This window comes from Artemia sp. Qi Xiang Cuo, chromosome 9 (assembly GCF_049724085.1).
Source record: "Artemia sp. Qi Xiang Cuo chromosome 9, ASM4972408v1, whole genome shotgun sequence".
NCBI classification, from domain to species: Eukaryota; Metazoa; Arthropoda; class Branchiopoda; order Anostraca; family Artemiidae; genus Artemia; species Artemia sp. Qi Xiang Cuo.
This window is the reverse complement of record NC_142802.1, coordinates 76,933,242-76,949,448: the sequence shown is the minus strand read 5'-3', so window position 1 is coordinate 76,949,448 and position 16,207 is coordinate 76,933,242. Positions and strand designations below refer to the sequence as shown.

Genomic DNA, 16,207 nt, shown 5'->3' with positions numbered 1-16,207 from the left:
AAAGATAACGGGAAAATAGTAACCAATGAATTGTCAAGGCTACGAACTTATTTTCCAAATTTTTGTTTAGAACCCCTAATATGCTGGAGAGCCCTATAAAGCGTAAGACAGCATATTGCGGGAGGAAAAAAAACCTTTATAAGAATACGGAGGGACATAGGGTAATATCAATTTGTTCTTGTAGACAATGTGGAAGTTTTACTGGTGGGCTGTTTTATCGATATTATTCTTGGGAGAAAGTGCTAAGATGACAAAAACAAAATTAGAGGGCGAGAAAGTACAAGTAGTTGACGGAGGAATTATAATACAAATACGCCAGGTGAGAATTGTAGAGAATTACTGGCAACTCCTTTTTGAAATAGGTTTAGAACATTTACAAAAAATGCTAGATACCATAAGACTAAAAAAGGACTCTTATCAAAACGTAATCGAAGCCATTTTCTTGAAAACTAGTAACCGAGAAGAAAAAATAATTTTACGAAAAACCAGATATGAAAGAATTGCAAATATATCCCATAGCTTCGAGCAATCGGTGCTTCCAAAATTGTACGCAATAAACAGACAAGTAGAAGCGATAATGCATGCGACGAAACACCGTACAAATGTTAATGGTTAAGCACCAATAGAAGAACAAAATAAAACGAATATAGCTTTCGAAGATATACAAAAATATTATTTGGAAATAATACATGCCAATATCCCGGAGGAAGAAAAGACAAAAATATCAAGCAAAACATATTTTCATATCGAAAAAGAAAAAAAAATCGTTATGGCTAGCACAGAATGAAAAAATCTCCAGTTTAAACTGGACTCTAGGGGAAATTTACAATATATTCAGTAGAATAGAGAATTTACTGATCAATGAAGGTAAAGAAGATAAGCCGTTTTATGGAGAATATTTAGCCGCAAGCATGTTAGAGCTAATGACACATCTACAAATTTTAAGTGATTATACAATAGAAGATCAGAGAGCATTAGGGTTATTACAGTTAGGACAGATTCCGAAACTTCTGTTGCCTCCAAAGGAGTTAAAAGAGATCTTGCAAAACATACAGTATTTTGTATGAAAGGAAGGGTACTATGAATTACCTTCGGGGTTAGACCCGATAGAGCCCTTAAGCTGGTATGCTAAGCTATTAAAAGCGTCTTATTTTATATTAGCGGGAAACCTCCGAATAAATGTGAAAATACCCCTAGTTCAGAAAAATAGCGTATTTACAATGTATCAAACTTTGCCCATGGCAACAGGGGGCCTACAGGGAGTGGTAATCACCATGACATCTACTTCAGCGTATGTACTAGTAGAAAACAACCGAGAAAGAATAATTTCTCTAGAAAAAATTTGGATTATGGCCGTTATAGAAAATGGTATTTTTAAGCTAGAACTGACAAAAAAAGGACTAAAAAGGACACAAAGTGGTAATATTTTAAATTGCTGGGAAAACATAAATCTAGAAAATCGACAATGCATTCAAAAAACATGCCATTGGGAAGTCTCTAAACCTTCAGAAACAACTGAAGGAATTATAAAAGCAAGCGTATCAGAAGTATTAGTTTCAAATAATGTTACGCTAGATGGAACTTGTGTTCAAGACAGAGAAATACCAAATTTTCCGATAGTTATATCGACAATGTCAGAATGTAATCTATTGTACTAAGATACAAAGTTCATTCTTAAAGAGAAAATAGACAAAGATCAGAAGAAAACACTAATAAATTAACTCCATTAAAAATTAAAACAATTTTACCAGGCAAATTGGAAATTATTTTCAAAAAAGGTAGTAAACATCTAGTAGAAATTTGGAAAAAGAATTTTAAAGAACCTATTAGTTGGGCCCAAATGCTGAAAGATATAAAACAAGAACAAGAAATAGCCATTAGTCAAGCAGAAGTTACACTGAGAGTAATAAGGGAAGAAAGCATTACATTCGATGAATTATTTTTAGTAGGGTTTATAATGGGCACAGTATGTGTAAATTTATTTACACTTATAACAGTTTGGATTATTTATAAAAAGAGTAAAATACAAGGTGTCGGACAGGAAGTAACCAAATTACAAGAATTGACGATAACGCCAAGGCAGTTGTAAAGGATCCAAGAATATGCAGAATACACAGGGATTACGCGTTAATTTACAACACGTTCAAATTTTTTTGTTTTTAGTGTTTATATATGATCTATATAAGGAATATTTATTACAGATGATAATTTGGACAATGATTTGTGCTTTTGAGCTTCTCAGGCTTATTGCGGCCGAATTTAGGGTTAAAAAAGGACTATCGTTTCGCAGAATGAATACAGTCAAACCCATGGAAGGCTACTGGCAAATCGCGATTAGGTTTGATGCTTCAGCCTTACCTATCCTCCAGAACCAAGTAACGATACTTGCAAATAATCTGGAAAGGACAAGAAGAGAATTGAAAAAAACTCTTAACCCGCCTCCTTTCACACCCCCTCAGGTAAAAGAAAAAGAAATAAAAGTATCATTATTTCAAACTCAGGCAACTTCGTTGTTCAATGTACTGAACAACCAAATTAATGGGGTTTTAGAAGATATAAAAAGAATGATAATTACGCTGCAAAAACAAAAACAAAACAAAAACAAGCCAGACAATACATTGGCCAAAACGAAAAGAAGCTTAATCGGTATTATAGGGGAAATCTCAGAATATATATTCGGTACGGTATCTGAGCCAACGTGGAAGGAAGCAGAAAAACAAATAGGGAAAGTCAAAGTAACAAATCAAAATCTTCTACACTTGGTAGACAAAGAACTAACAATCTTAAAAAATCACGAAACAAGGATATCCAAAATCGAAGAAAAAGTTAATCAAACAATCAATACGCTTTCCATTTTTAAAAAGGAGATAAACAATGCAGTATTCATAACTCTAAAACGAATAATAGGAAATCAAAGTCAAATAATAGAAGATATAAATCTTCAGATGGCTCAACAGTCATTATCTAGTGCCATCATGGAAATATCTTATGAATTTAATCAATTGGAGTTAGAGTTTCTAACCCTATTGACGAAAAATTTACCAGCACGACTATTGTAGTTTTTGAGACTTGTGGTCTACTTGGGACAGCCAGTCCCAGTAGAATATCTATATCTGGAATATTATATGTAAATTAAATAAAAGTATTGTATTTTAGACAACCTCTCTACGATCTACCTTTAGCCCCTCGAACATACCCAGTCGGTAAGCCTCATTAGTCCGGTCATAGCCTAAGGCACTCTACCAAAGTTGAATTACCTGAGGGCCATAGTGTATCTCCCCTATAAAGGGAGAATAAAGGCATCTACGACTACAACCCCCAAAGACCATAAACTATGCTTTACAACACGTTGACACATCCGCAAACAACGCAATGGCTGAAAAGCTGAGAAAACAGAGTTGCCAGTTTGGAGATTTTCACAAACCAGAGACAAACATCATAGTGTTAACCAGTGATTCATTAGTGTTAAGTAGTGATTGTTAACTAGTTAAATACCCATATCTTCTTATTGTTCAGCTAAATCAGTGAGTTCTTATTATTTTGTCTCATTAAATATTGTTATTTGAATAGTGATAAGTTAAGGATTTACGTGAAGGAAATGCAGTACATCTCAAAATGCGTGTTTGAATATTCTGGGCTGTGGAAAACATTGGGATTCCCAAAGCAAGTCAACTCCAAGATATTTCAGATGCAATAAGAAAAAAAAAATTAAATATGATGATAGAGACATCCAAGTAGAGTGTCTCTTGGTATTAGACGTTCGAAATTCACCTGAGCAAATGATAAAATGTTAACCAGTGCTGCAGAGGTGTTTATAATTTACGTTGACACATCCGCAAACAACGCTACGGCTGAAAAGCTGAGAGAACAGATTTGCCAGCTCCTAAGGAGCGGGTAGTTTTCAACCATTAGTGATTTACATAATTGTCCTGAAACAAATGACAACTTTGCGAACAAAGGTCAGAATGAGGTAAAAGCAGGGAAAAGTCAACGGACTGCAGCTAAACTAGTAGACGAAAAAATGCATTCAATTTATAATTCATGAAGTCGTTGTTTAACCTGTAAGATTTAGTTAGATGTGACGGACCTGGGGTTAGGTGACCTTTTTTGTTTGTTCGAGTAGATATAGTCTTCACTTACAATAGATTCCCATATACACACTGATTGCTAAGAGGAGAATGACCCATGGTTTCACTATAGACAATCGTTTGGTTTTGTTCTTGTGTTATGACGTCAGTGCTTGTAGTTTGTTTGTCTTGTTTGTTGTTCTTATTTATTTATGTATATTTTTTTATTAGTGTTTTTGTTGTATTATATTTTTTATTTGTTTTTTTTTTATTTTTTTTCGTTCTTTTGTTTTTTTCCCATTTAGGAAGGTTACCGGACGTGGGGCCGAAATCTTCGGAACAATGTTTAATTAAAGTTTTTTCTTGTTTTTATTTATTTTTGTTCCACTACTTTTTTGAAATTAAAATTCGTTTTTTCTTGCTTAATTTTTGGATGCAATAAGAAAAAAATTTAATATGATGATAGAGACTTCCATGTAGAGTGTCTCTTGGCATTATTAAAGAAATAAAAAACGTTTTTTTAACTGAAAGTAAGCAGTGACATTAAAACTTAGAACGAACAGAAATTATTCCTTATATGAAAGGGGTTGTCCCCTCTTCAACGCCTCGCTCTTTACGCTAAAGTTTGACTCTGTCTCACAACTTTTTTTTTTTAAACAATAAAAACTTTAGAAGTTTATTTCAAATGTTTATTTTAATTTCGGGTTGCTATGGGCTATCAAACTGTTATCCTATCTCATTAGGTTTTTTTTTTCTCTGGTAATAACGTCTGATTCTTTTGTACTTCAAGTAAACTTTATTGGATTTTCAGTAAGAAGGGAAGAATTGGAAGTTCAAAACCAACAATTGTTACTCTTACACAACTACAAGTGGATGTTGCTGCCGGTAAATTTAAAAAATTATTATGCCAAGGCAACTCTTTATGAATGGAGTAAGAAACACGACTTTGTTACCGCATAAGGTAAATTCTACCCTCTGGACTATAAGACTTGGGATAGGAGATTTGACGAGAGATGTTACGCTAAAGTTTAAATTTTGTTCGAATCACAAACCCCTGAATCACAAAAGCCGTTTAATTAGAATAGATAGTTCTTTTGAAAGCACTAAAAAATTATTAGCGTAAAAGAGCAAGGTATTGACAAGGGGGAGAACCCCCTCATATGCGGAATAATTTCTGTTCGTCTTAAGTTTTAATTTAGCTCCTTAGTTTCAGTTTAAAAAGCTTGTTTTTTTTATTTAATTTCTGATCGTTTTTTAAATAATGCTAGGACATCCGGCGCCTAGTTGGCCTCCAATTTTTTTGGTCACTTAAAAATGGTACTAGAAATTTTAATTTCCATTCGGATGAGACCTCTCACGATATTCTAGGACCACTGGATCGATACGATCACCCCTGGGAAAAAACACGCATCCGTGATCTTTATTCTTGCAAAAAATACAAAATTCCACATTTTTGCAGATAGGAGCTTGAAACCTGTACAGTAGGGTTTCCTGATACGCTGAATCTGATGGTGTGATTTTCATTAAGATTCTATATTTTTTAGGGGTTTATTTCTCCCTTTTTTTGAAAATAAAGCAAATTTTTTTGTGCTGGTAACTTTTGATAGATAAGACTAAACTTGAAGAAACTTATATATTTGAAATCAGCATTAAAACCCAATTCTTTTGATGTATATAATGGTATCAAAATTCCGCTTTTCTAGAGTTTTGGTTACTATTGAGCCAGGTCACTCCTTCGTTACCACGAACTGTTTGATACGTTCGAAATTCACCTGAGCAAATGATAAAAAAATTAGCCAGTGTTGCAGAGGTGTTTATTATTTACGTTGACGCCTCCGGAAACAACGCTGCGGCTGGAAAGGTGAAAGAACGAATTCGCGAGTTTGAAGATTTGCACAAAGAAGAGGAAAAAATTATAGCGTTAACTAGTGATTAATAAGTGTTAACTAGTAATTAATAAGTGTTAACTAGTGATTAATTAGTGTTGACTAGTGATTCTTAACTAGTGTTAACTAATTCACAACAACAGATTTAAAAATTGTTTATTTAATTAACAAGTCTTTTCCCTATATTACGTACTGATAGATTTGCTAATTCTGCGTTGCTTACTACCTCATCGTTCACCGGGGTATTTGAAAATTCCATGGCAACATCTAAATGAATTGCATACAATTATTTGTCTACATTCAAGAGGTTTTATCAAAAGGCGAACACATCCAAGAAGGATATTTTGGAAGATGATGCGATGAGATTGGGATGGACGGTTTTAATCCATCTAGATGAGCAATGTAGGACTAGGAGTACAACCCAGTTAACACCTGAAGGGTTAGTGGTTAGGTAGTTTAGAGAATTTAAGTATGATCTTTACAATAATATAGACAATGTAGAGTATGAGTCAGAAGTTGATTTTTAGGAAAGGTTCGAATCTTATTTTGCTACAGGATATACTTATAAAGACAGTAATGAAACAGCTATTAAGAATATAGCAGCAGCTATGTCTCCTACATCTGATAAGAAGCTCCCTGATGGGTCTGAAGTCAAGTTTCCGGGGGACACTGGTTTTACATACAATTTAACTGATATATCCCGACTTATTGTCCTATTCACTCTCACTCTTTTTGCCTGTGGGTCTGGGCGGGTGTTGGCTTATTCCAATCAAATGTGAATTTCTTATGTTTTAAGAATGTTTCATGTCATTCTAAGAGATTTTAAAAAAAAGATGAAAAAATAATGTCAAAAAAAGTTAATAATTTCGAAGTCCAAAAAAAATTTAGTTAAAAAAAAAATAGTTTGTTTTTCATTAAAAAATATTGAATGGAAACCATTAGTCCTCATCAATACGAGTATGGGTATTCACAAGAATATGTTTTAAAATTTAAATCAAAAGTGTCATTCTATTTTTCTGATATGATTTAGAGATGTAAAAAAAAAGTTGAATAATTTCGAGGTCCCAAAAAATTTTAATTAAAAAAATAGTTTGTTTTTCATGAAAAATTTTGAATGAGAACCATTAGTCCTCATCAATAGGATTATGGGTATGCACAATAATATGTTTTTAAAATTTAAATCAAAAGTGTCATTCTGTTTTTCTGATATGATTTAGAGATGTAAAAAAACTTGAAAAAAAATACTATGTTAAAAAGTAAAAAAATGAAAAAAAAGTTGGCTATTTTTCTAATAGTAAAGGTCATGACTAACATATCTATAGCATTCTCATTTTGAGTTTGGAAAATATTAATTATAGTTTTAATGTTTTAAGTATGTTTCATCTCATTCGAAGACATGTAAAAAAAAGTTGAAAAAATATATCTGTTAAAAGAAAAAATAAAAAAAAGTAAAAAAAAACTTCAAAAAAAATCAAAAAAATGGGGGGGGGGCATATAAGTTCGCTGGGCAAGAATATAGTAAAAATGTTAGAGCCATAAGCATATTTCATGTCATTTTAAGATACGTAAAAAAAGAAAAAAAAGTTGAATAATTTCGAAGTCCAAAAAATTAAATTTAGCCCAATAAAAAAAAGTGCTACTACAAACAATATTTTTCTAATAGTAAAAGTCGCGAAACATATATCTATATCATTCCCATTTTGAAGTTCGAAAATATTAAATTGGAATTTTTTATGTTTTAAGTATGTTTCATGTCATTCTAAGAGATATAAAAAAAAGTTGAAAAAATATATCATGTTAAAAAAAAATAAGAAAACAAATGTTTAAAAACAAATAAAATTCAAAAAAAAATTAAAAAAAATGGGGGGGGCAACAAGTTGGAGGGGAGGGGTGCCCTTCGAGTTTGGGGATAGGGGACCTTTGGGGGGTTGAGGTCTCTGGTGGTTAGGGTCGTTGGTGCTTTATGATACATGTTTGTTAGTACTCATATAAACCTTAAAACATTATTTTCAAGGATTTATAATGTTTTTTATTAATTTCTTTATTAAAATTCGTTTCTTGCCATCTACATGTCTCTTAGTATCAACTTTTTAGTATACTATAACGTTAGACCCTATTTTAAATTGACAACACGGTTCAAACACTACTTGTGTATTATACAGAACACATCGGAGAGGTAAAGCTAGGTCTACTCACAAGGTCATTCTATCATCGTTAGCCATTTTCATAGATTGATGTTGTTTCAAATTTATAACAAATTACCTGAGTTAACAACCCCGAGGGGTTACCTTAACTGATAATCAGTTTAACCCTTTTTCTCCATCTTCATATGATCCAATTCGTAAATGTTATCCAGCTCTGTTTTTTCCCTGTCATTCAAATAAGATCTTTCGTACAGTCCAATTCGCGAATCCCTTATCCTTTTTTGCAAATATAGTTAGCTTTTAACAGCATATGTCAATCAAACGATTCTAAGTGTAGCATCCTATTTTTTTAATTAGCAGCATCGTACATTCCTATGAAACTAGTCTTGAGTTAAGGCAATTGTCCAAAAAATCAGAAACCATTCTGATAGCACATACTTCAAGGAAATGGAACAGGTGTTTTGTTCACTTTGCTTGGAAAGGTACCAAGGAACATAAAGTAAGCAAATCCATAAGTACATGCTCTGGAAAGGTGCCAAGGAACGTAAAGTAAGCAAATAGCACAGGAAGGAACATAGAGTAAGCAAATTCATTAGATGCATACTACTCAAGAACTTGAGTGTGGTCACTATAACACGTAAGTAACGTAAATAAATGTAATTAAAATAATAAGATCAAAATAAATAAAAATAATTAAATAATTTTAATGATAAATTAGTAATAGTCAAAAAATAAATTATTAATTATTAATAAATTGAAAACAGTTAAACAGTTAATAGGCTATATGAAAACAGTGAGAACAGTGAAAACAGGAAATGAATTTTAGCCCCCACCCCTATTTATACCAATTCAGGGTATATATTTGCACATCAGGAGGGTGGAGGGAAAGTTTAAACTTACCTCTCATTTACATCAGAAATAAAATTCATCCCCACCCCTCTAATGTACAAATACATACCCTGAATTGTTATAAATTGGGGTGGGGGCTAAAATTCCTTTCCGACAAAAATGATTATTATATTTGGAAAGAGCATAAAAAAAAGGCAACGAGTGGTATGTTTACTTTATTCGTAAGTCAATAATATGATCTGCGAAAAATTTACCCCTTTTTCTCCCCCTAAACCCCAAACAACAACAGTTTAAATATCGTCAACGCATTGAAAACCACGCTATGCATTCATTTCTGTATAGCGGTGTCTTGAATTAACCCGTACAAAACGGGTTTTCTGTCGCGTCTCCAGTTTGTAATATATAAAGAGTGCGTTTAACATAGAAGTACCGCGGTGTGTACCATTAAGCAAAACAGTACCCAATTTTTAAATAGTCTAGTATCATTTCTCCCGGTGCTTGTATGATAAACACCCAACCGCTCAAGTTGTTCATTCATTTACACATTATAGAACCGGTTTTTTTTCGTTAGTTTCTTTTAGCTTAGCGTGAGACAAGAATAAGAGAAGTGACAGAATAGACGGAAAATATATAATTTGGGCTATATATTAGTACATTAATGGGTGGGGGTAAAGTATTTGGAAAATGTGAAGTTAAAAACAATTCTTACTTCTTAATTTTCAGAATTTTGTACTTTACACATTTTGCATGCACACCCACTATAGTTTACCATCACCACAACCCCTAATGTGCAAATATATAGCCCAAATTTGTTTAAAAAGTATTTTATTTTTTGGGTACATTTTTCGCAGTTCATATTATTGACTTACGAATAAAGTAAACATACCACTCGATGCAGGGGGCGGGGTAAAGTTTCAACTTACCTCTCATTTGCATCAGAAAAAATTTTTATGAATTTCAGCCCTCCCCCCTATATAGGCTATACCTAACCTAACCTAACCTAACCTAACCTAACCCTGAATTGGCATATATAGGGGAAGGGGGCTGAAATTCATTTCCGATAGAAATACTTATTATATTCGTAATCAGCATAAAAAAAGGCATCGAATGGTTTATTAACTTTATTTGAAACTCAATAATATGATTTGGTATATATTGACCCTTTCCTCCATGTCATTTAGAGGGCAATAAATAGTCACAAAAGCAAATTTAAACATAAAAGAAGATAATATACCCTGAATTGGCATATATACGGATGGGGGTGAAATTCATTTGCTGCAAAAATGATTAGCCTATTATATTTGGAAAGAGCATAAAAAAGGTATTGAGTGGTATGTTTACTTTGTTCGTAAGTCAATAATATGAATTGCGAAACATTTACCCATACCTTTCTTCCATGTCATTTAGAGGGGAATAAATTGGCACAAAAAGCAAATTTAAGCATAAAAAATGATAATATAAAAATGCTGAAGAGCCACAAATCCATTATTACCAATATCAGTCCTTTCACTGCGAATAAAATCTGTTTTTATTCCTATTTCAATACTGCGTAGAAAACAAACAAAACAGACTCACATTTTAAAAAAATCAGAAAATCATTCCAAATTGACTTACTTTTTTATGGGATACCACCAGATGGCTAATTGAAAATAGTACAGTCTTATAAAGAAAAAAACCTTAGCCAAGCATTATATATAGAAAAAAAGGTCTAGCCAACTAGGCGGCTAATAAGAATGACCGTGTATATATATACAATCTTTAATTTAGCCAACTGGTTGGCTATTAGATCTCACCTATATATATACATTGCAGCCTTAATTAGCCAACTAGTCAGCTATAGTTAGAGTTCTATACACAATATAAAAATAGCTAAATAGTTGGCTATTAATGTCCAATGTAGCCTATACATAGACTTTAGTTTAAAATAATCAACTAGTCAGCTATCAAAACAGTTTCTTGTAGACTTCACATGTAAAATTAGATGACTCATGTGTTAGTAAGATCCCATGTATATATAGGAAAAAATGTCTAGAACGACCGTGTATAAGAACGTCCGTGTCTATGTCTAGAACGTTCCTATGTCTAGAACGACCGTGTATATATATACAATCTTTAAATTAGCCAACTGGTTGGCTATTAGATCTCACCTATATATACATTGCAGCCTTAGTTAGCCAACTAGTCAGCTAATATTAGAGTTCTATATACAATATAAGAATTAGCTAACTAGTTGGCTATTAATGTCCAATGTATACATAAACTTTAGTTTAAAATATCCAACTAGTCAGCTATCAATACAGTTTCTAATAGCCTACACATGTAAAATTAGCTAACTAGTTGGCTATCAATAAGGTTTCTAACACATATTAGAACCTAGAATTAGCTAACTAGTTTGCTATTAAAGTCTCAGCTATATACACATTTAGATTAGCCAACCAGTTGGCTATTAGATCTTATTTCCCATGAAGACCTAATGTAAGAGAAAGAAACTTTACCAATAATACATTCTCTTTTCAGGCCATGTGTTTACGCTACAAGCTGAATGGAAGAAGGCCAACACAATATTTGCCGCGTTACTCCCAAACATGCTCTTGTTTGCAAGAAATTCAAGATATTGCTCGTTCTTGTTTTGTTTCAGTAAAAATTGCATTATCTCTTTTTATTAAATTTTCCCAAATAAATTTTTTAGTGTATACATATCTCAGCGTGATGGATTTGAATATAAATTATTGCTGAATTCATTCATTCAATTACTGAAAAGGGCTTATCAATGGAGATACCACCAGATATATATATATATATATATATATATATATATATATATATATATATATATATATATATATATATATATATATATATATATATATATATATATATATATATATATATATATATATATATATATATATATATATATATGTATAGCTCATATATAGCTTATATAGCTGTATAGCTATATAGCTCTGTAGTGAATATCCATCTTGATATTAGCGAAAGAGCCTAAATATTATGTAGATATGATGAACGGAAAGCAAGATATTCCGTATCCCTGCCTAAGACCTGTCCCGGCCCTCAAAGTAAAATAAAGGAAAAGAGAAAATCTAAATTAATGGCCACTCCAAATAAATTATCATTATCACTTTGCAAAAATAATAACATTTTTCTTAATTGAGGCAACCTCTTTTCTAATTCCCTAACCCTCCTCTTACCCCCCCCCCCTTTTCAATAAATAAGGTCAACACCCTTGCCCCCCTCCTTAAAAAATTACTTTTAGCTTCTTTTGACTCAACCTTTAGAACCATAATTTTCACTCTGCTAAAATAATTACATTTTTTGTTAATCATTACCGGCTCTTTTATAACCCTATTTTTACCCCTTTTCACTAAATAAAGTCCAGTCAACACCATTAAACACCATTATCCTTGCCCCCCCCCTTAAAAAATTGCTTTTAGCTCTTTATGGCAAAGAATCCTAGTTAGCTATTTTTCTTGTCTGTATATACATATACTCACCTCAGTAGCCAACCGGTTCGCTATTTTATATTTTCGTGTATACTTAGACTGTTTTTTGATAGCCAAATGGTTGGCTATATCAAGCACATGCATAAATATAACGGTTTAATATTATCCAAGTATTCTAAATATCATCTAGAGACTATGAACGAAAAGTAATATATTCCACACCCCCCCCTTCCCTTCCCGGCCCATCATAGTGAAATGATGGAAAGAGAAAATTTAAATTAATCGGTAATTCAAACCGCTCAGGAAGTTAACCTGGAATAAACCTAGTAACCTACAACTAAACTGGATAGACGTTACAAACTTCGGAACTAAATTTAGTCAATATAAGCTCCCCTTAGGGGGGTGGGGGTACATTACAGCAGGGCGCAAGTCCCAATTGTATATCCGAAATTATATTTACCTTATGATGTAGGAATTGTATTCTGAGTTAACCCGGGACAAATACTCCCCCCCCCCTAATTTGCAATCATATAGCCAAAATTACATATTTTTCAAATATTCGATCACTGCTTTCTGTCTTTTCTAATTACAATATTTAAGAAACTATCGAAAGATAACAATGGAAAGATCGCAAATGAATGGGCAATTTGGTTGGTTTTAATAGTTCAGAGAAGAAATATCTCTTGTACTCTGATAAATTAATTACATTTTGTTAATCGTGACCGGCTCTTTTCTAACTCTATTTTTACCCCTTTTCACTAAATTAAGTCCAGTCAACATAATGATCCTTGCCAGTTAGCTATTTTTCTTGCATTTATAGACAGTAACTCACTTAAGTAGCCAAATGGTTCGATGATTCAGGTTTTGTGTATAATTAGACTGTCTTTTTATAGCAAGGTAGTCTATATGTAATTTAGAGATTATGAGATAAAGTTAAATTATCTTGGTGTGCACAGTGTGTGGTTGTCAGTGCTCTGACTTAGGTTTTTGACAATGACAGTTACATGGTGAACTGTGTGTGTTGGTTTGAGGGCCTTTTTGAGACTTTTATGATCTTTTCTCAAATCTTGAACATATATATTTTCAAAATTACATTTTACTGTTAACAATAATAAAAAAAAACAGTTACTATTCCTGAATCGGCAACGAATGGAAATTATTTTTACTTGACAGTTTTTTTTAACGTATTTTTTAGCCTTTGGTTTTTACAGGCTTTGATTTACAATTTACTAGAGTGCTTGGGCTCTGGTTTATTATTTATTAGGCTGAAACTATTACCATAGCAATAATAAAAAAAGTATATTTTCTTGTTAATTTTAAACAACACCTAAAAAAAATGTCACAACTGATTTTACGTTACTCTTGAGCATCTGTATCTAATAATAAATGAATAGTCACAAATTCTTTGGAATGGTCAAATGTTTTGTGTAATAAACAATAAAATATAATACTAGATTGTCTAGAACAAATCTGAAATAAAGCACAAAAAACACAAACAAAAAACAAAATGTTCAAGAACAAAAATTGAATTTTAAACAAACTTTTAAATTGTACTAGTCAGGTAAAAATTGTATTCCCTATTTCAATTGCTGTATTTGACAATATATTCAAACTAAGAATATTCAAGAATATTCACATTGCAACTTATTCGTCCAGATGAACCTTTTTTTGAGACTCATAAATAAAGACTAATAAAAAGAAAAAAACACATAAATCTGAATTATATGTTTTCAAAATAGTCTTTTAAAAGGTTGTAAAAAAACTAAGACTTTACCTTTAATAGCGAAAATATTGAAGCAATAATAAAAAAATAAAAATAAATAAAGTTTTCATCAATAATAATTAAATTAAATACAAAATGATCGCAAACTCACACTAAATTTCAACACGCAATATTAAATAATCCTTCAGTTAAATGGGACTACTATTCATTTGCTATGTCAGATAAACAAACACCCAAAAATATTATATAACTATTAATGTTTGCATAATTATATGTAACCCTTTTTTGATTGTTTAACAAATGAAAGAACATTGAAAACATCACACAAAGATACTCTAACAAGTGGTGGGATTACTTTAATATATAATTTGTTTCTAGGAGCTTTTTCAATATTCTTTCATTACTTAAAAAATCACAAAATGGTTTTATACAACCATTTTGTGATTTATTGTGATTTAATATATAAGTATGTAAACGGTGATAGTTCTATAATATTTTTGGGGTTTTGTGTACGTCAAGGAGGCACACTTGTGCCTCTATAAAGAGGCGACCCACCACAATGTTAAGCGATTTCAGGTCCTAGAGGTCGCAGAGAGACGGCGGTAATCGCATTTTGTAGCCCAAGCTCAAACTAAGAAACTTGCAAAATTTCATCCTCCTCCGACTTTATCTTCATGGGGTAAACTGGGCCGGAAGTTTGGACCCTCCCACCACAGCCCCCCTTTAACGTTGTCCGATTGGGCTGAAATTTAGAGGTTGAGCTTTCCTAGAGCCCGGAAGCTTATCCTCAAAATTTCAGCTCAATCCGATCACTCCTTCCCTGTTTTCAAAAAACCAAATATAGCCACTTAAAATTCATCATTTCTTTTTTTTTTCTTAGCCACGCCTACAGGCCACAGTTGGCAACGGATCCGGTTGAATGAGGACTCATTCGAAGCAGAATTTGACCTGTTAGGGCCTTTTGATATTTTCAGACCGACAAAATTATCCCCCGAATTTACATTTACGAAAAACCTTGTTTTCCTATATTAGCCAATGTTAATTTTTCCCACCACAACCCCCCTTTAACGTTGTTTGATCAGGCTGAAATTTAGAGGATAAGCTCTCCTGGGGCCTGGGAGCTTATCCTCGAAATTTCAGCTCAATCTGATCACTCCTTCCCTGTTTTTCAAAAACGAAATATCAAGTTTTGCTTGCATCAAAAAGGTTCATTACCTTACTAAAAAACAATTTTATTTATGTCTCTTTTGTGTAGCGGTGAGACTCCTGACTGTCAGGCGGAAAATCCGAGTTCGATTCACCGTTAGATTAAATTTTTTATGTACTGAATTTAAATTTTTAAAAAAAAACTCAGTTTCTTTTTTAAATTATTTGAAAAAAATTATGTTTTCTAAAGAGTTAAAGAGGCTGAGTTACAAGGTCGACCCTTAAAACACCCTGTCGAGAAAGAAAAGAATAATACACAATCATCTAACAGTTAGTCAAGCAATAATAAGTAATAAACTGTACAAAAATGTGCAGAAATTATTTGAAAAAAACTACGTTTTCTAAAGAGTTAAAGAGGCTGAGTTACAAGGTCGAACCTTAAAACGTACAGGGATTAGGAGGCACAGTTGGGGGCTGCCGCCCCCAAACTCCCGCTTTCGCAGCCTTTAAATAAAAAAAAAAAGTTTTTTAAACTGAAAGTAAGGAGCGACATTAAATCTTAAAACGAACAGAAATTATTCCGTATGTGAAAGAGGCTGTGCCCTCCTCAACGCCTCGCTCTTTACGCTAAAGTTTGACTTTCTCACAACTCTTTTTTTAAACAATAAAAACTTTAGCGTAAAGAGCGAGGCGTTGAGGAGGGCACAGCCTCTTTCATATACGGAATAATTTCTGTTCCTTTTAAGATTTAATGTCGCTCCTTACTTTCAGTTTAAAAAACTTTTTTTTTTTATTTAAAGGCTGCGAAAGCGGGGGTTTGGGGGTGGCAGCCCCCAACTGTGCCTCCTAATCCCTGTACGTTTTAAGGTTCGACCTTGTAACTCAGCCTCTTTAACTCTTTAGAAAACGTAGTTTTTTTCAAATAATT

General features: G+C 32.6%; 1 protein-coding gene across 1 annotated transcript in view; it reads left to right on the top strand.

Moving 5' to 3' along the window:
• The first annotated feature begins 247 nt into the window (after window positions 1-247).
• Window positions 248-16,207, top strand: part of LOC148949037 (protein sidekick-like) — a 32,614-nt gene continuing 16,654 nt past the window's right edge. The window contains exons 1-3 of the mRNA XM_089095094.1: window positions 248-319; window positions 2,202-2,459; window positions 6,481-6,603. Of these exons, the coding sequence (XP_088951220.1) occupies window positions 248-319; window positions 2,202-2,459; window positions 6,481-6,603 (453 nt within the window). The remainder of the gene's footprint in view (window positions 320-2,201; window positions 2,460-6,480; window positions 6,604-16,207) is intronic.